The 19841-nt window shown below is 38.2% G+C and overlaps 1 protein-coding gene across 1 annotated transcript in view; it reads right to left on the bottom strand.

Annotated features, from left to right (window-relative positions):
- The window catches only part of LOC106868614 (repetitive organellar protein), a gene marked incomplete at its 3' end in the record, with an annotated part of 66638 nt that overhangs the window by 13751 nt on the left and 33046 nt on the right, over window positions 1-19841 (bottom strand). Inside the window, exons 9-17 of the mRNA XM_014913959.2 lie at window positions 16034-16324; window positions 15124-15249; window positions 12609-13625; window positions 7120-9210; window positions 6271-6555; window positions 5701-5775; window positions 4381-4426; window positions 2565-2638; window positions 743-1363 (exon numbers count right to left, since the gene is read on the bottom strand). Coding sequence (XP_014769445.2) covers window positions 743-1363; window positions 2565-2638; window positions 4381-4426; window positions 5701-5775; window positions 6271-6555; window positions 7120-9210; window positions 12609-13625; window positions 15124-15249; window positions 16034-16324 — 4626 coding nt within the window. The remainder of the gene's footprint in view (window positions 1-742; window positions 1364-2564; window positions 2639-4380; window positions 4427-5700; window positions 5776-6270; window positions 6556-7119; window positions 9211-12608; window positions 13626-15123; window positions 15250-16033; window positions 16325-19841) is intronic.

Below are 19841 nucleotides of genomic sequence, written 5' to 3' on the forward strand. Positions count from 1 at the left end.
AAAAAAAAGGAAAAATATCTGGGCATCTGTTTTATCACACACACACACACACACACACACAGTGTAAACAATATCGTTAAATGCAGCTTATATTTTCATGTAGAAACATAAGCACTCAATATGCCCTTGGAACGAGTCTTCTACAATGTTGTATGTGTCTCTGTATGTATGTATGTATGTGTGTATATATATATATATATATATATATATATATATTATACACACACACACTGTCTGTATTCACGTCTGACTGCTGTTCTATCCGGGAATCCAGAATATTCAGAAGACCTTTGTCTCAATGACAAATAATCTGCTGAAACCATTATACAGAAATAACTACAAGAACCGTGTGTGTGTGTGTCTGTGTGTGTATATACATGGTTAGTGAATGTGTGTGGATGCTTTTATAAGTTTTTTTTATAAAAAGATGTTTTTATTTATAGAATAAATTTAAAAAAAAAACAAAACAAAATTAACCAAAGCAACATGCTTCACCCACAGTCTATGGTGGTCCGTGTGTGTGTGTGTGTGTGTGTGTATACACACACATACACACAGACACTCAAACATGCAGACATGTATGTATAAAACAAACTAATGGCAGCTGAGTCCAAAAACGAGGGTGTAGAAAAATGGAAATGGCCAACAGATAAAAAAAAAAGCCCACTAGACATGCTGATGGTGTCAGAGGTCAAGTAGAGACGAGGGAGGGGATAACATCACTGAGTTGGGGGGTACCAACCTGTTGTTTTGATTGGTCATTTGTGTTGGCTGTTTGTGGCATGTGTTGCTGTTGTTGTTGGCTAACGGTTGCCGCCGCTGCCGAGGGTAGAGTTGACTCAGCTTCAATTAAATGTTTGTCAGTGACGTCATCATTGTCAACGAAAATTACCTCAGGTTCATCAAGGAGCGTCGGTGGCTGGTCAGGAGGAGGGGTTTTCGGCAAAGGTGGCTTCCATTCATCATCATCTGTGCTTGTTTTGGTTTCATCTGCTGCTGTTGCCGTATTTGGTGCCGTGCACGGCAGTGCAGCAGCAGCAGTATTTGAAACGGAATCGGTGCCGGCCTGCACCTGTTCCACCTGTTCCACCTCACTACTTGGCTCTTTGTCTCCGTCTTCATCTTCAGAAGACAGCCACATTTCGACTTCGATTTCTTCAAATTCCTTTTGTTCATTGCTCATTGAAGGATTCAATTGGTCTTTCGGTGCCCTCTTCTTCACCTTTCCTTTATCCAATCGTTGTTTAAGGATCTGGGCCACCACCACCAAGTCTTCCGACGAGAGATTGTTAATTAGCTCTTTAATTACTTTCTTTCGATCAGATTTAGATGCTATGCTGAATAGACAGGGAGTTTTTGAACACTGGAATAAAAAAAAAAAGAAAAAAAAAGGGGGTTAGACATGTGAGAGAGAGAGTTTATCCAGCTTGAATTTAGATGTATACATTTTCAGATACACCTGGCCTTGGCATTCACAATTCATCAACTAGACACAACGTATATACTCACTATCGTAGCTAGAGTATGTGCTGCCTGGCCCTTCCCTGGACCCCACAAAAAACACATATTGCTTACAGCAGACCCAACTGTGTCACCCTTTTAAAAGTGCCCCTCTCTAACTACACTAGTTCATGTACTCATAACTTTCTCTTTTGTTTGTAATATCAAACCACGTGGGGGGTAGGTGAGGGAGGGGCTGAATCGTTAAGGTGGATTTGCATGGAAAATGACACACGTGGAGACAGGTGCATAGATTGGAATGTGGTTTGTATTTTTTTCCTAGCCCCCATAGTTACCAAGAAAATCAATTAAAACTTTTTCTGCCACTAAAACAACCACTTGCTTACACAACTGGCATATACCATTTCACTAGCAACAAGGGGAGTACAGGATGACAGTCAGCCAAAACTGTCGGCTGTCTCTCTTCTTTCACCTCTTTCTGGGGTTAATAATCTTCATCTTTAGCTACAGTTTCTCATTCAAACTACATAATAGGCAGAATTGTTGGATTAAGACAGTAGGGTGTTTTGAGGGAGATTTGGCTGCTATTTCTACCAAGTCTAGCTACCATGTAGAGGTCTGAACTTAATTTTCATTCACATTTCAAAAATGTAACAATCTTTTCCATAAATCAACTATCGTAAAAATTTTATACAATTACCTAAATGATAAGGTTGAGAAATGCTGTTATAGATTATGCCTAACCGAAAATGATCCCAGCCACATCATCCAAACAGACCGGGCTTAGCTGCTAGTATATATATATATATATATATATATATAAATAAATTTGACATGGGTGATTCTTTATTGTCTAGGGATTCATGGTCAAACGGCTGGGTGGAATTGTGCGAAAAATTACTCTTGGAGTGGTTGGTGTTAGGAAGGGCATCCAGCTGTAGAAACACTGCAAGATCAGATTGGGGCCTGGTGCAGTCTCCTGACTTCCCAGACCCCAGTCGAACCATCCAACCCATGCCAGTATGGAAAACGGACGTTAAACGATGATGATGACAATTACCATTATTATTATTATTGAAAGGTACTAAAGATTAATGACTTACCAACCCCTTCGCCTCCTTGCCTGCACCTAATTGCTCCGTTTTCACCTGAGAAACTTCTTTGCCAGCATCAGTACCTGAAAGAAGAGAGGAACGTGAAGAAAATCAGAGAATCATTCCAAACGATGGGAAACAGCATCAACAATTGAATGAATTACTAACATAATGTCCAATTTGACAAAGTGAGGGTTTTAACTGATGTGGTCAAGGACAAAAGCTTGATATTTATGACATTATTTGAGGGCCGTTGTGTTCCAGTGTCCCTGATAAATAAAATTATTTACTTTTAATGGTAATAACGAGGAAGCTGCAGTGTAGGTGTTTGTCCTTCTAGAAATAGCAACCAAATCTCTCTCATATCACACACACCATTTAAAGGAAAAGGAAAGATGCATAAGATAATGCAATCCTAGGTAAACTATGGTGTTTCAAAGGAAAGATAAGACATAGTCACTGGCTGGAATGCTTTTCATTGTAAGTCAAGCCACGAGTAGGACTGAACTTGCAGCGGAAGCAAAAACCAAAGACCTTCAAAGCAAATTTTTCTGATATTCAAGGTTCAAAATGCAATATGTCATTTGCTGAAAAGCTGTAGTGTGGTGTTTAATGAAGAAAAGTAACATTTTTCTCTGGATCAGAGTCCTGTACATTCACAGGTAATACTGCTAAATGCTATTGTAGCCATTAATGTCTCCTGGCAAAACTGCCTGTCTGTAGCCCTCATCCATTTCACTTTTTTTGGATGGGTTACTTCCTATCCAAGATCATACCATTGTGGTATGTTGACTCATACTCTGGTGTACCCCAAGGTTATTTTCTCCCCTGCCACTCTTCCTCTAATACGTAAACAACCCAACCGCCGTCGCTGTGGCGTAAATACAATAACCCAGTGATTACCCCCATTAACCCACAAAGATATCGTAGCCCAGTGCTTCCCAACCGTTTCACTACCAAGGACCCCTTTTATTTAAATGAGTTTTCCCACAGACCCCAGGATACTGAAAGGTCTGTTAGCTTAACATGTTCATAGTCCCCCAGTACTGCCCTTGCAGACCCCCAGGGGTCCACAGACCACTGGTGTAGGATATAATTTAACCTACAATTCAGATCTTATTTGTTTACAATGGAAAAATTAAACAGAATTGATTTTAATGTGTCAGGTTTAACCTACTTTGGATAAATATTTGCCGATTCAAACTAATATGTAAACTGCTACGTCAGCAGTTCTCAACTGTGACTCCCAGGGCCACATGTGGCCCTCAAGCATCCTTTCAATGCCCCCCCCCCGATGGTCTTCCCTCCATAAATATAATAAATTTTTCTTTAATTGACTTGCATTTTACTTTATTTGGTGCAACCCACTGAAAAAACCCAGATTTGGGATTTGGTTCAGATATTCAACAGGTTGAGAGCCACGGTTCTATGCAGTCACTTGCAGACCTGCTAGAAATAGCAGCTATATCTCTCGTACACTATTCATGGGGCAAAAAAAAAAAAGTGTGTTGGGGCATTGCATTAAACAAGGACCACGTCTCTATAGAAATACTAGGTGCAGTGTAGCAGAAAAAGACACAAAATTAAACAGATAAAGGGTAGAAAGACCACCAGACAAGAATTTCATTATTTATATAAAGCTGGACAGACATGAGATAGGAGATGGAGGCTAAATGGAATCAGAAAATCCAACTGTGTGGATCACATCTAGCTGTTTGGTCAAGTGTTGAGGTTAACATGACCAGGTAGATGTGTCCAACAACAACAATACTAACTCAAATAGTCATACACACGCACAAACAATGATAAAGTACAAGAAACTTACCAGTTCCGTCTGGGGGAGTGGTCGAGTTCAAACCTTGTGATAAAGTCTGAAGAGAAATATAAAAAAAAAAAAACATATGTATGAATTTGTGAATATATACGGCATGGCTGTGTGGTAAGAAACTTGCTTCCCAATCACATGACTCTAGGTTCAGTCCCACTGCATGGCACCTTGGGCAAGTGGCTTCTGCTATAGCATTGGACCAACTAAAGCTTTTTAAGTGGATTTGGTGGACGGAAACTGAAAGAAGCCCGTCGTATGTATGTATATCACCACCATCATCATCATCCTCCTTAAACGTCTGTAGTCCATGCTGGCATGGGTCGGACGGTTTGACCAGAGCTGATAAGCAGAAGAGCGCTACACCAGGCTCCAACTGTCTGATTTGGCCTGGTTTCTATTGGCTGGATGCCCTTCCTTACACCAAACACTTTACAGAGTGTATAGGGTGCTTTTAACATGGCACTAGCATATATATATGTGCATGTGCATGTGTGTGTGTGTGTGTGTGTGTGTGTGTGTGTGTGTGTGTGTGTGTGAGAGTGTGTGTGTGTGTGTGTGTGCCCCATCACAGCTTGACAACTGGCATTGGTATGTTTATGTCCCCATCAGTTAGTGGTTCAGCAAAAGAGACTGATAGAATAAATACCAGGTTTAAAAAAAAAACAAGTACAGGCATTGATTCATTTGGCTAAAAGTTCTTCAAGGCAGTGCCCCAGCATGGCCGCTGTCTAATGACCGAAAAATAAAAAAATAAAAATACACACACACACACACACACATGTATGTAAACCTTTACAATTGAGTCTTGTCTGCCTGGTTTTACATAACTGAATGATGAGTATATTTGATATAAAACATGCAGATGCCATTCTCTGGCAACAGATGTAGGAACAACAGCTGGTAATTACAGGAATATCTGCCCACAATGAAGCTAATGGAGAGAGAGAGAGAGAGAGAGAAAGAGAGAGAAAGAAAGAGAGAGAGAGATGTAAGGTAAAGGAAAATAGAGAGATGTATACATGGAGAAAGGTGTGTTTATATGTACATATGTGTGATCCTTGTTTTGGCGTCCACTTTGCCATGCTTGCATGGGTCAGAAGGAATTTGTAGAGGCAGGTTTTCTACAGTTGGGTGCCCTTCCAGTTACCTAGCCTTATCTATTTCCAAATAAGGTAATATTTCACCAAGGCCAGACATGTTTTTCATAGAAGACTGTAATATTTGTTTACATTCATCATATGAATTGAAGGAGAGAGAGAGAGAGAGAGAGAGAGAGAGAGAAAGAGAGAGAAAGAGAGAGAGAGTTAATTGACTCACCTGAAGTTGCTTGGCATAAATCAGAAGTTGATCATTCGAAATTCCAGCTTGATTCTCATCACTGCATATAATATCCTGGAAAGGAAAATGGGGTGATTAGTGGAAATAGTGACAGGTAATTAGTTGAGGTGCGTGGTTGGGTGGAGTGAGAAGTTGAAGTGGGGAGTGGAGCAATTAGCAAAGCCAGGGGTGATTAGCATTTTACCTTTTTTTTGGTACAGCCAATTGAAAAAAATCCATCTGGCCTGGACCTTAACCCTTTTGTTACTGTATTTATTTTGAAATGCTCTGTTTTACTCTCAATTATTTAAAATATATCAAAGAATTTAGTAAAATAATTTTGTTATCATTAAGCTAGTGTTAGGAACATAAATTGTGACTAAGGTGTTTGGTGGAAGAATTTAATTCAAAACTTTTGAAGACAAGACATTTGTATTACAGAGCCAGAGGTGGTTTCAGCTGGGTTGGTAACAAAAGGGTTAAAATGGTTGAGAACCCCTGGTTTAAACTCATTTGACTCAAAAAGAATTTAGACTAACACTCAAGGCTGGAGTGCCGAGTGAGACTTACCCTTCCTTTCTGAAGGATCTGTAGCAGGAGTTCAAGCTGGTGTGGGAATTCCTTAACATTGGGCAAGTTCGCCTCAATGTCCGTGAGTATAGCCACCTTTGCCTTCCATACTTCGTACTCAGAGTGAGGCATCTCTACAGGTGCCATCGTGCTGTCATTAGCATCTTTTTGCTGCTGTTGCTGTTGTTGCTGTTGTTCAGTGACGTTGTCGATCAAGAGATCAGCTGTATCGACCCCTTGAGAGACTTTCTCACCGGCGAGGGTAGTATGCGTATTAATGGGAACCTAAAAAAACGGAAACAGTAAAATCACCACCATCACCAAAGCTGGTCAAAAGCGTCTCTTTAGTGACACTTGCACACACACACACACAAGCAAAACCACACAGACACAGACATCACATATATAAGACTATACACAGACAAGTCACTTCACATTATTTCATAGGGTACCTGGGTCATGTCTGCTCTGATAATTGGCAGAGACTTGGTCAGGGAATCCTCTGTGACGGTCGACAATCGATGGCAAGATGAGCTGCTATGGATCACATTATCCCCAAATATGTATACATGTGACTGAGGGCCACATGTGAACTTGTATTCCCACCGAAACTCTGAACATGAACATGTGGCTGGAGCTTGTTGAACTCACCCCAGTTGAATGTTGTCACAACTACAGGTATTATTATAATGATGATGATGATGATAATTATAAAAATGATAATAATAATAATAATAATAATAATAATAATGATGATGATAATAATGATGATGATAATAATGATGATGATAATAATAATGGTAATAATAACAATAATAATAATAATGATAATAATAATAATATAATTACCTTACAGTTGCATTGCTGTTGGAATGTCTTGACTTCTGTGAGAACAGTCTTTCGTACTTCTTTGTCTCGGAATACTACTGTTCCACATTGTACTCTGTTTACAAAGTCAGAGAAATCTCGCTCAAATTGTTCAATTTTCTGTGATTTTGTTCTCAGGTCTGTCTTTAAAGTGCCACAAAAATCTATGAGTTGCTCTCGATTCATATCCACAAGTTCAGATTCTAATTCTTTACTGAGCTCTTCTGTACTCTTGGATGCTTGTTCTGCGATTGGACCTTGTTTATTATCTTGGAACTCACTGGAAGCCTGATTACTGCCAATGTCTTTGAGGCTGGCTTCAAGGGAATTGATGAGGCCAAGGTATTTGTTTTCTGTACTATGGAAAGGTAAGCTGTTTGTATTTGCTGAGGAATGATTACTATCAGATGATGATAGAGAGGAATGTTCCAGAATGTCATGGTCTGCTGAATTTTGGTTGGGATCTGTAGAATCCACTGGAATGGTCTGATTTTGGGTGAGAGATTGGAGTTTTTCAGCAAGCAAATTTTTATCACGAGTAACTTCCTCCAATTTCTTTTCCAACTCCATCTTTGAATGTTCATGGTCTGCATATGCATCCTTAATTGCTTCCAAACGCAACCTGAAAGATTGTAGTTGTTCTCGAAGAGAACCATTAAGTTCTTCTTCAGCCTGGAGTCTGCCCTTTATTTCTGCTTCTAGTTTCAGTAAACTTCCAACTTTTTCTCGCTCCTCTTTCAATTCACTTTGGCTTTCTTTCTTATCACCATGTACCTTCTGAAGTTCCTCTTTTAGACTTTCACAACTGTCTTCAAGTTCCACTACCTTCTCCATGAGTCGTTCTTCATTGCTCTCCAGCTGTACCATCTTCTCTGCCGTTTCTTTCCACTGAGATTCAGCTTCTCGCAACCGACTTGCTTCGGCAAGAAGGTCAGAGTTCTCCTTCTCGAGTTCACACAATCGTTCGTAATTTGAAGAGACTGTTGAAGAGACTTTAGAAAGGGTTCCATTCTGAGAACCGTCAACTTTGATTCTGAGTTCTTGATTTTCGGTTTCAAGTTCTTGAATTCTCACAAACAGTGAGGATGTCGGAACTTCTTGCTTATTGTTTTGAGAAACCAAAGAATGTTCATTGTGCAAAGTATCCTTTCCCTTTTCTGTGGATAGAATTTGGCCTAAATGACCGGATTCTTTTTCTAACAACTTATCAACTTGGTCTTTCAAAGAGTTGTTCTCATTCCTCAACTGTTCAGTCAACTTTTTCTCTCTCAAACTCATCTCTTCATTTTTCTGGTAACTCAAAACCAATTCATCTTTCAGAGCATTGATTATCTGCAGTGAATGACTCTCAGGGTCAGCTACTGTATCTATGGCATTCAACAAATTCTCCTGTGAATAACTGAGCTCTTTGATACGCTCTTCATATTTAAGCATTTTTTCTACAGAGAAATCAGAGTTTTCACAGAGTTTCAATTTTGCAAGCAGTTCCCGCTCTCTCTCTTCCATTTCTGCAACAGTCTCACTCAGTTTCTGCTCAGTACTGTACAGCTTCTCCAAATGGTCTTCCAGTTCGGCAATCTTGCTATTTTTAGCTTCTGTAACCTCTTGAAACTTTTCCTCCAGGTTCTTATATTCTGTTTCCAAATCAAGGCTCACTGTAGATTCTTTGGAATCTGGAGGGTTTTGGCTGAATGACAGTTCTGATGCCAAGGAAACCCCAGTCATAAATTCTTCTTCTCCTTCCTGAAGTTTCTTCTCCAGTTCCCTATTTAACGATTCCAACATATTCACTTTCTCTTGCAGACCCTCAATTTTGTTGGCATCAGCTTCAACAATTTGGTTCCAGTGTTCTCTCGTTTCGCACTCACTATCTTCAAGTTCCACAACCCTACTCTTTAGCAATTTGTTACTTTTTTCTAGGTCCTTGATTTTCTTCTTCAGGGTTTTCAGCAACTCACTTTGGTCAGAGAGGTCATCCTTATTGCGCAGGCTTTCTCGCAAGTGGTTCTCATCCTCTTGTAATTCTACAAGCTTCCGAGAGTTTCTCATCTCAGCTTCTTCAAGTGCTTTGATCTGAAAAAGTACAAGTACTCATGTTGATGATGATGATAATAATAATAACAACAACATACAGAAAATAGCACTTCTAGGCACTGCGCACATCTTATGTAAAGCACTTTCAATACAATAAAAATAAGAGTATCAAAACAAACCACAGCACATACTGAAGGCACACAGAGCTGCACTTGGTAGTGCAGTGAAAGCATATGATAAAAAAATACGACTACTGAATAATAACAACAACAATAATAATAATAATAATAATAATAATAATAATACCAAAAACTGAGCAAGTATCAAGATCTTGAAATAGAAATTAACAAAATGTTAAACTTGAAGACTAAAACAATACCTGTTGTCATAGGTGCCCTAGGAATGATAGTAAAAGGGGCTGATTGCTACCTAGCTCAGATACCAGGATTATTTACAAAATTGGCAGATGTGAAAAAGAGAAAATGGGAAAATGTGGAAATGGAAGTTTGAAGGAAAGAAGCTGCAGTCAGCAATTTTCAAGGACACGAAGAGGTGTTGAATGACAAGGAGGGGTGGTCGTGGCTGAAGAAAAGAATATTGAGTGAACGAGAGTGAAGGAACAGGCTTTAAAAGTACCATAGATCAAGGGAACAATAAGTCAACAAAACTCAGCCAAATGTCGAATGCGTGAGGATCCAGAGGAGTCCATGACTTGCATTGTATTGGAATGTCCAGAATTAGCTTCGACCGAACACAAAGCAGAAGTGTGAAAGACTGCAGCAACAGGACAATGGAATTTTTACAAGAAATCTGCAGCAAAGAGTTATAACCATTTTGTGAAAATAGAAATGCAAGCTATTGTAAATGGCAACAATGTTATTGTGAGACTTTTGTATACAAACTGAAAGAAGGCTGGATATTGTTGCTAATGACAACGAAAAGAAATCAAGTTTTATAATCAACGTAGCTTGTTAATTCGAGTAAAAAAGAAAACAGCATTATATTGACTTGAAGGATGAAAATTTCAAGCGCTAGAACAAAGATAACCAAGTTATAATAGATCTAATTATTAGGGGACCTTGAGAACAATAATAGAATATCTGAGAAGAGACCTTTTCAACAATATCTATTGGCCAAAAACACACAGACACACACACACTTTGTGTGTATCAAAATTCACTCTCAAGGATGGTCAAACACAATGGGAATGAACCAGGAATCAAATATTGCAAAGCAATTACTCTACACAGGGTTAATCCTGCAGCTATTTAAAAGAAGGTAAATGGAAGGTGGAGGCTGACAGAGCCATCAGCCAGCCCTACCTCTCCTTTCTCTGTCTCTCTTTACCAACACCACCACCACCACCACCACCACATATCTTATATCTAGCTATAAAAGGCTGAAGATATTGATAATCCTTGTATACAAGTGTCAATAATAACAGTTCTCCCACTCCACTTCAGAAGATAATGATGGTGGTGGTGTCAGATGGGGGAGGTGTGACAGCAAGGAGTCTAAACTCTATAGAAATACTTGAACAATGAAATCCTGAAGCTTTTATTCACTAGGATTAAACCAAAATGATTAAATACCTGCTTTTAATAACAGGTAGCTATCAACTAAGCCAACAGGGGAGCCATGACCTTCTAGAAATAGCAACCAAATCTCCCTTAAATCACACCTTACTTTAAATTACTGTGTATTCCACTATTCCATCCAACTAATATTGTAGTCTTATGTCCAGTTTATAAATTAAGCATTGTTATTGCTATAAATAATAATAATAATAATAATAATAATATAAATGCCACAATGGAAGAGCTTCTGAATATAAGACAAAACAATGTGAAGATGTAGCGTAGACCAACAAGTGCACCGGTGGGAGAAGAAGAAACACAGCACTTCACAATTGTGATGTAGTGATAATCATGCTTGCCACAACATCATATAAAAGCAACACAGCAAATTTATAAAGAAACCAGTGATACTTTGGATTGGGGGAGTGAAAACTTACCATAGCAACAACTAGCCAGGGTAGTGACAGAGGTAGATTATACTTATATACACACAAATATACATACGTTATATATATATATATATATATATAAATACATAGAAGGTGGTGCTGAAAAAAAGTTCCTGGTTCTGGGTAATAGAAAATACTGGAGGATCGGTTAATTATGATTTTATTCAACATATTCCCCTCCCCGCAGATTCACACACTTATTGCAGTGGTTCTTCAGTTTTTCTAAGCCTTGTAAAAGAACTCGAAAGTTTGGGCCTCCAGCCAGGTCTTTCGCAATACCTGTAAAGCCAGGAATTTTTTAGCACCCCATCATATATGTATACATACATACACATATACACACAAGAATATACACACACACACACACACACACATATGAAACGTGTGTGTGAGTATATGCATGTATATAAATGCATATGTATAGAGGATTACACAGGGAAGAGAAAATGAAGACATAGCCGAAAGACATCATGCAAAATATTTATAGAGAGAAACCAGGGTTTAAAAGAAGCCAAACCTGGGGTTACGATCCATTAGGGCTTTGAGGGTGCATACGGTTAGTCAGCCACTGTTTTATTTATACAAACAGGTGTACACCTGCCAATACATGCATACATATACATGCGCACATATACATACTTGCATATAGATACGTATACATGCACATACAAATACACACACACATAAATATATATATATATACAAACAAAGTTAAGCCTGTTTTGTTTTAGACTCATCAGGCATCAGCAAGCCTGCAACAGATGTGGACAATCCTTATTCCACAAATCTTCGCTCAAAAAGCCAAGCCAAGATAAACTAACACACACACACACATATATTGCGCGCGCGCGTGTATATATATATATATATATATATATATATATATATATATATACATACATACATGCATACATACATACACACATTGTATATATATCAACATACACAAACATATATGTGTGTATATATATATATATATATAAATATATATACACACACACACATATATATATATATATATATATATATATATATATAACCACAGTCGTCACAAAATTCACACCTAAATGTAATACATACGAAGACACAAATGCACAAATATATTTACATAGAAACAAATAAGCATAAATACAAATACATGCAAATAATTGTGTATATGTGTGCATGTGTATGAATGGCAACACAACTGTATACACTCATATAATTATGTAGGTATGAAAATGCATATATATCACTAGAGGAAACACACACAGAAAACGCGATTCATTCTTTGGATAAAGCAAAAATTAAACAGTATCGACAAATATTGAGCACTGTACAATATGCAGCAGGGGTTGGAACATGCACATGCAGTAGCATATTGATGCAGAAGTGATGTGCATACATGCATGCTGTACGTCAGGTGATATACCTTATCGTGTAATTTTTCTTCGATGACATCCTTCTCTTTCAGCAGTTGTTCCAGCTCGTTGACATTTCGCAACAAACCCTGAGCCTTGGTCTTCCACTCAGCCTCTCGTTGGCTGATCTTAGCCAACTGCTCCTTCAGTAAGTTCTCGCTGCACTCTAACTCGCCGACAGTGTCTTCGGCATGCTTCAGCTTGGTCTTCAGTAACATCTCAGATTGCTCTGTCGTGTGGACTTTATCACGGAGGTTCTCGCAGACCTCTTCCAGCTGATGTAACTTCTCTATGGCCACGTCCACATTGACCACTTCGCCACTGGCTAGCGTAACATCCCCTGAAGTCAGCCTTTCTTTGAGGGCAGCATTCTCTTCTTTGATCTCTTCCATCTCCTGCAGCATCATCTCGACATGACTCAGAATTCCCTGCTCGCTGAGGATCTGTTTTATACTCTCCAGACACTCGCTCTGTTGTTCCAGTAACTGCAGGTTCTCATCTTCCTCTTCTGCATCATCATCGTTATCATTATCAAGCAATGAGTTGTCAATATCTAAAGAAGAGGTCAGATCATCCCCATCACCACCACCTCTGCCATCATTGCTGTTGCTGTTGTTGTTGTTGTTGTTTCCAGCAGCAAGTTCTGCGATCGTCTCATCAATAATGGCTGACTCAATCTCTTTCCAGCTATCTTCCACCAGGTTCTGTTTCTTTTCTTCGTCAGCACCAGCAGCTTCATCTTCTGCCACTGCTGTTTCAGAGGGAGCTTCCAACTTGGAGCAGGAATCTTGTACAAAGTCAACTTCACTGGAACCTTTTACATCACCATCATCATCCTTATTATATTTAACCTGTGACAAACTCGATGTTACTTTGTCATCATCCACTTCAGTATCACCAACTGAAAGATGTTTTGTGCCTAATGTCTCACTGCTTTCAGCAATATCATTAGGCCCCATGTCCTGAGAGCTGAAAACACTTTCACTCACTTGATCTTCGATGTTTACTTCCTCTCCATCTTTAGGTTCCTGCAACAAAATTATAATTAAACATTATTCTTAATTCATTTATCACTTTCTGTCTCACTCGTTATTACTTTATCGATTCTTAATTACTCCCATCCCTCCCCTCTCTCCAGCAGTTTCCTTTGTAACTTACTCTGACCCCAAGTTTTTTAGCCACCCTCGCCTCACCTTCCTCTCTACCCATTTCTTTACCACACTAATGTCAAGCCACATTACTATTTTAAAAAAGAGCCAACAAGCAATGTAGTCCAAGGTACACTATGACTTATAGAACGTACTTTGATCGTAGCTGATCTGGGTTAAACATCACCAAGTTTGCTTTCTTTAATCCTCAAAGTTACCCATTTTCTCCACATTAATTTACCCATAATCTATCCTACATATAATTAATTTCAAGTAATTAACTTTAAATTTCTTGTAATTATTTTCCTTTTTCTTTGGGACTTGCTATCAGTCACCACAGGATATTTTTTTGATATCATTCAGTACAACTTCTTTTAACTTATCTAAATTTATGTCAATGAGCCACTTGAATTATTTCCTCTTAGCTCATTTTATGTTTTTAATTATTACTGGCAGAAAATCAACTGTAACATTTTCTATATTAAAAAAATCTGTTAACTAATTAAAACTGACTCAAATAGATTGTACTTATGCTGATGAGCTCTAGTAAGATAGAAAGATGTTCATTACTTGTTTCCCTTGCCTGTAAACAAAGATAAAAATCTTCCTCCAAAGATAAATTAATTGAGGGGTTCATTTTGAATTCCTTAAAATTATCTTCATTGAGACTCACTAATAATTATTAAGTCTTTCGTTTTCTTTTTCCAACAGAATGGTAAATTCCAGTTAAGAATCCATAGCATATATCATCCCTAAACTTAATTAATTATCTTCTTCCTTTGTCTCCCTACCACACACCAATAGTCCTATATCTATCCTGAAATACTAATATATACACTAGATCAGAGGGAAAATATTTAATCTATAAATGACAATAATTATAATTTTCACACTTAAAAACAAATGAACAAAAAAAGAACCAAATATACAAAAAAGAAAAAGTTAACAATATTTTCAAGTTTTCTATAAAAGTCTAAGAGCATAAAATTGAAGATTGAACTGATCTGAACATAACGCAGAATTGGTTTGGTAATTTATAATTCTGAGTTTTTTTTTTGTTGTTGTCAAAAGGTTGAATTCACCACAATGTATACATGTCATGTATATGTATGTGTGTGTACATTGAAATTTTTTTGACACTATGACATTCACTGAAGACTAGGCCTTAGGATAATCCCATCACACAATCTTTGCAAATAATATGTTAATCACCCCCGACCCCAGTCCTTTATTTTAATCTGTAAATAGGTTTTAGCCGGAATAAAAAGACGACGAAATAAATGTTCTTGTTTTCCCTTAATGCTGGCAAATATAAGAAAGAACAATTATAAGAAAGAAATGTGAAGGATCCTGATTGAATATTTGGTAAAGTTCTCACCTTGTCCAGTTTTAAGTTGGAATAAGACTTTTGTGAAAGTTGTTCTTCTAATTGAACTTTGTCCTGCTGCAAACCGATTATTTTACCTTGGAGTTCAATAGCAATTTTCTCCAATTCTTCAATCCGCTGGAGACAGAGTGAAAAACAGAGAAAGATGATGAATAAATGGTAAAAAAAATATATAGATACAACAAGGGGAAAAATCGAAATCTTTAAGGATGGTAGAGAGAGAGAGAGAGAATGTTATTTAAGAGAAAAATCAAGAAAATTCTATAAAGATCTTATTTTCTTAAGGTGGAAAGTTTAAGCAAATGACTTATTTTTATCAACTGGTTGTTAATGTAAAAAACTGGAAGAAATTCCATTAGGCATTTTGACCAAAGTTTTAATGAATCTACCATTCCCACCACCCTTGATTAATATTAATTAGAATCGTTTCACTGATGATTTCTTACAAGGCCACATTTATAGAAGGGGTGGGTGGGGGTATAGCTAAGTAATAAGTAGTGCTTTGAGTGAAATTTATTTCATTGACCTACATATGTATACCCAGGTCAAATTCAGTTGCTTTACTTTTTATTTTTTGCTTGTTTCAATCATTGGACTGCGGTCATGCTGGGGCACTGCTTTGAACAATATTTAGTCAAATGAATTGATTCCAGTATCTAAAACGGCCCAGTTGCTAAAATGGCCCTGGCTACAAGGCCTCAAATTCCAATGCCAAGTACTTAAGGAGTCATTCAACTAAATATTTAACTCGTACTTAATTTAAAGACCCCTTAAGGACAACGGGGAGACATATCTATTTACTTTGAATAATTACTCCAAAAACATGCAAATATCAAAATTTAAAAGAACTGTCCCCTTCCACGAATAGGGAATTCTTGAAAAACCAAAATGTGAAACCAACCTGTTTGGATTCTTGAAGCTTTTTACCATCCTTAGTTTCTGTTGGATGTCCTGCCCCTGTCTTAATCTCTGTGGGTTTTGGAGGGAAATCCATGACCGGTCGTTCAGTGAGTTCAATGATCTGCTTCCTCAAGCTGTTCACTTCCTCCCTTAACAACTGCTCCTCTTCCCCACTCTCACTGGAAACAATGCTGGCTGGCTCACCATCTCCTCCTCTTCGCTCCTCCCTAAATAATGACCTCTTCACTCCAGCAGACTTTTTACCACTTTCTTCATCACAATTCAGTTGATGCTGAAAATGGAATACAGAAAAATAATTAACCATACAACTATAATTAACAAAAATAAACATACAAATTAACTACGAATAATTATTATCAAATGATTCCTTTTGCATCAAAACCAGCCTTATTCGGCCAAAATATTCTGCCTGTTTTATGTTCAAATTAAGTACCAGTTACGAACTGGGGTCACCTCCCCCAAAAATTTTGGGCCTTGTGCCTAGAGTAGACAAAAAAAGATTACAAAGTCTGGAATCAGACACTTGTGTATTTTTAGAGTTTGGAATCAATGTTGGTTGTTCAGAGAGAATACACTTTGGTCAATGTATAACATAAAATAAATAAATAAATATATATAAATAACACAATGGTTTGTTACAATGACACCAGAACATAGATTAAGAGAGGGGTGGTGTATGTGATGGAATCAATCATTCTCCACCACAGTATATTAAAAGGTAATTATTTTATTCCATAGATCTCACCACAAGTAAAAAATGGAAAAAAAAAAAAAGAGAAAAACAGAAATATAAAGTAAGAAATCAATCTGAGTGAGATTTGAACTAATGTAAGTAAATGTCACAAACCAGTTTGTCCACCTCACTAATGAATCTGCCAACCTTTGCTGCTGCTGCTGCTACTTGTAGTAACAACAACAACAACAAAAAAATAATTTTCTTATGGTCTCTGGTTCCATTCTGCTGTGTGGTATCTTAGACAAGTGTCTTTTACTATAGCCCTGGGTCAACCGATGCTTTGTTAGTGGATTTGGAAGATGGAAACTGGAAGAAGCCTCATGTATACATATGTGCGTGTGTGTATGTATATAAGCATACACATTCCTATGGCCTTTGGAAGGGAATCCAGCTGTAGAAGCCGTGACAAAACAGACAACGGAACCTGGCAGGGCTTCTGGTCATGCCAGTTCCTGTTAAACCATCCAACCCATGCCAGCATGGAAAACAAACGTTAAATAATGATGAGATGATGATGCTATATATATATATATATATATATATATATATATAGGAGCACTCCATCTGTTATGATGACAAGGGTTCCAATTGATTCATTGATCAACAGAACAGCTTGCTCGTGAAATTAACGTACAAGTGGCTGAGCACTCCACAGACGTGTGTACCCTTAACGTAGTTCTCAGGGATATTCAGCGTGACACAGAGTGTGACAAGGCTGGCCCTTTGAAATAAAGGGACCACTCATTTTTGACAGCTGAGTGTACTGGAGCAACGGGAAATAAAGTGTCTTGTTCAATGACACAATGGGTCACCAGGAAGTGAACTCACAACCTTACGATTGTGAGCCGAATGCCCTAACCACTCAGCCACGCACCTCCACCTGCATGTATGTATGTAGCCATGTTTTGACATCACACGATGGCAGTAAATGAGCCTCATTGTCATACAAGTGAGGTTGTTTGTTTAGGGGAAATATTACTTAGGGTTGGTGACAGGAAAAGTATCCAGCTATAGAAAAATCAACAAATTCAACCTCATCCATGCAAGTATAGAAGTTAAATGATGACATCATCATCATCTTCATAATACATTTGTTTCTTTTTTTTTGCAATGGTCGGGGTTGGATAGGTGTCTCACCTCATCATCTGACAATAAAAAGACTGACAACTTCTGTTGTGTGTGACATTTGTATGGTTGCGTGTATGCAATGCATGCGTTGCATGTGCGGTTGTGTTTGCATGGAGATGCATGCATACACGTCAGTTGGTGCATGGAGGTTTTAAGGTTAAACGTTATGTTTGTGAAACAGAACACTTTGAGATAGAAAAGCAGAACTGTTGTAAGTGGTAACATGTTTAGACATTAACCTAGGGAGACACAGTTCAATTCCCAGCCACAGCAGATGCAAAGACGCATACAACAAAGATTTCGTCTTCACACGTCTTAAATTCATACATTATTTTAGATGTTTTGGTGCGTATCAGTACACACACACACACACACACACAGCTGGGCATATATACACACATCGATACACACACAATTTGTACACCCACATGCACATACACCTGTGAACACACACACACACATATAGAGAATCTATGCTTATACATGCAGCATGTTGCGGTTGATCTGAATAAACAAAAAATGCTTTCATTAAATGTGTAAAATCTGGTGTGTGTGTGTGTGTGTGTGTGTGTGTGTGTGTGTGTGTGTGTGTGTGTGTGTGTGTGTGTGTGTAGTATTGCAACCATCAGTGGATCTGCAACAACTTTGCAACATACACAAAGACAAGAAAATGTGTGTGTGTGTGTGTGTGTGTGTGTGTTTGCAACATTTGTACACCAGCAACACCAACAAAGGTGCATTCATAGCAGCTGCAGCAGAATTGTGCATTAGGTAATGGCAAGATGCACTGCAATTGTCTAAATGGCATGTTTGCATTTCTGTGCAGCTTTGCTTCCACTTAAAAATGTGCGGCGTACATTGGTGGTGGAGGCGGCGGTGGGGTGTGGTACAGCAGCAGTATAAACTGTAGCTGTGGAGGTTGTAGCACATGTGGTGACAGCAGTGGCAGTTGTCGGGGTTGTAGTACATTCATTTGATGGTAGTGCCATGTATTGTAGCACAAGTGGTAACAGCAGCTTACATGTTGGGATAATTAGTCTTTTTGAAGGCTAATTATAATTATTAATAGAGTTTGGAAGGGGGAATGTCCTGAGCAAGGATTGAAACTGGGTCACTAATAACAAAACAATTTTAAGTGTGTACTGCGGGAGCTAATAACAATAACAACAATGAATACAAGCAGACAGCATCCCATTGCACGTCCTGCTAGAAATAGCAGCCAAATTCGCCTCAAAATCAAACCTTACTGTCTTAGAAAAAAATGGCAATAGAATGATCATAAGAACACTGTCTTGGAAAAAGCCAGAATAGCCATGGGTGGAATATATGTATAAAAGCACACACACACACACACGTTTATGTATTATAATCTTTGGCATTCAGATTCCTGTCAAATGTGAAGCTAATTTATTCACAATGGTTTTCAATTAAGCCTCTTGTAGCAGCTAGATTTTGGTGGGATTGTTTATTTTTAGAATGACATTGTAGGGTAGGTGTGAGAGGCTGGATCTAGTCGGTTTAAACATAAAACAAGGAGAATATTTGGGTTGCATATTGCTGAGAAATATGTGTATATAAACGCGGATGTATGGTAAGAAGGCTGCTTCCCAATCACATGGTTCTAGGCTCAGTCCCACCGAGTGGCATCTTCGGCAAGTGTCTTCTATAGCACCAGGTCAACCGAAGGCTTGTGAGTGAATTTGGAAGAAACTGAAAGAAGCCCATCGTTATATTCCATTCCATAACAGCTACCTCTGATGAGCACAGGGTTATATAATTGGACTGTTACCTAACACTCTGTCGAATCCCTGCCATGAAACCGATTAGTAAGATTGGCCGTAATGGATAAATAATACTCTACACTTCGATTAATATATATATATATATATATATATAGAGAGAGAGAGAGAGGGAGAGAGAGAGA

Source organism: Octopus bimaculoides, chromosome 14 (genome assembly GCF_001194135.2).
Source record: "Octopus bimaculoides isolate UCB-OBI-ISO-001 chromosome 14, ASM119413v2, whole genome shotgun sequence".
NCBI lineage: Eukaryota > Metazoa > Mollusca > Cephalopoda > Octopoda > Octopodidae > Octopus > Octopus bimaculoides.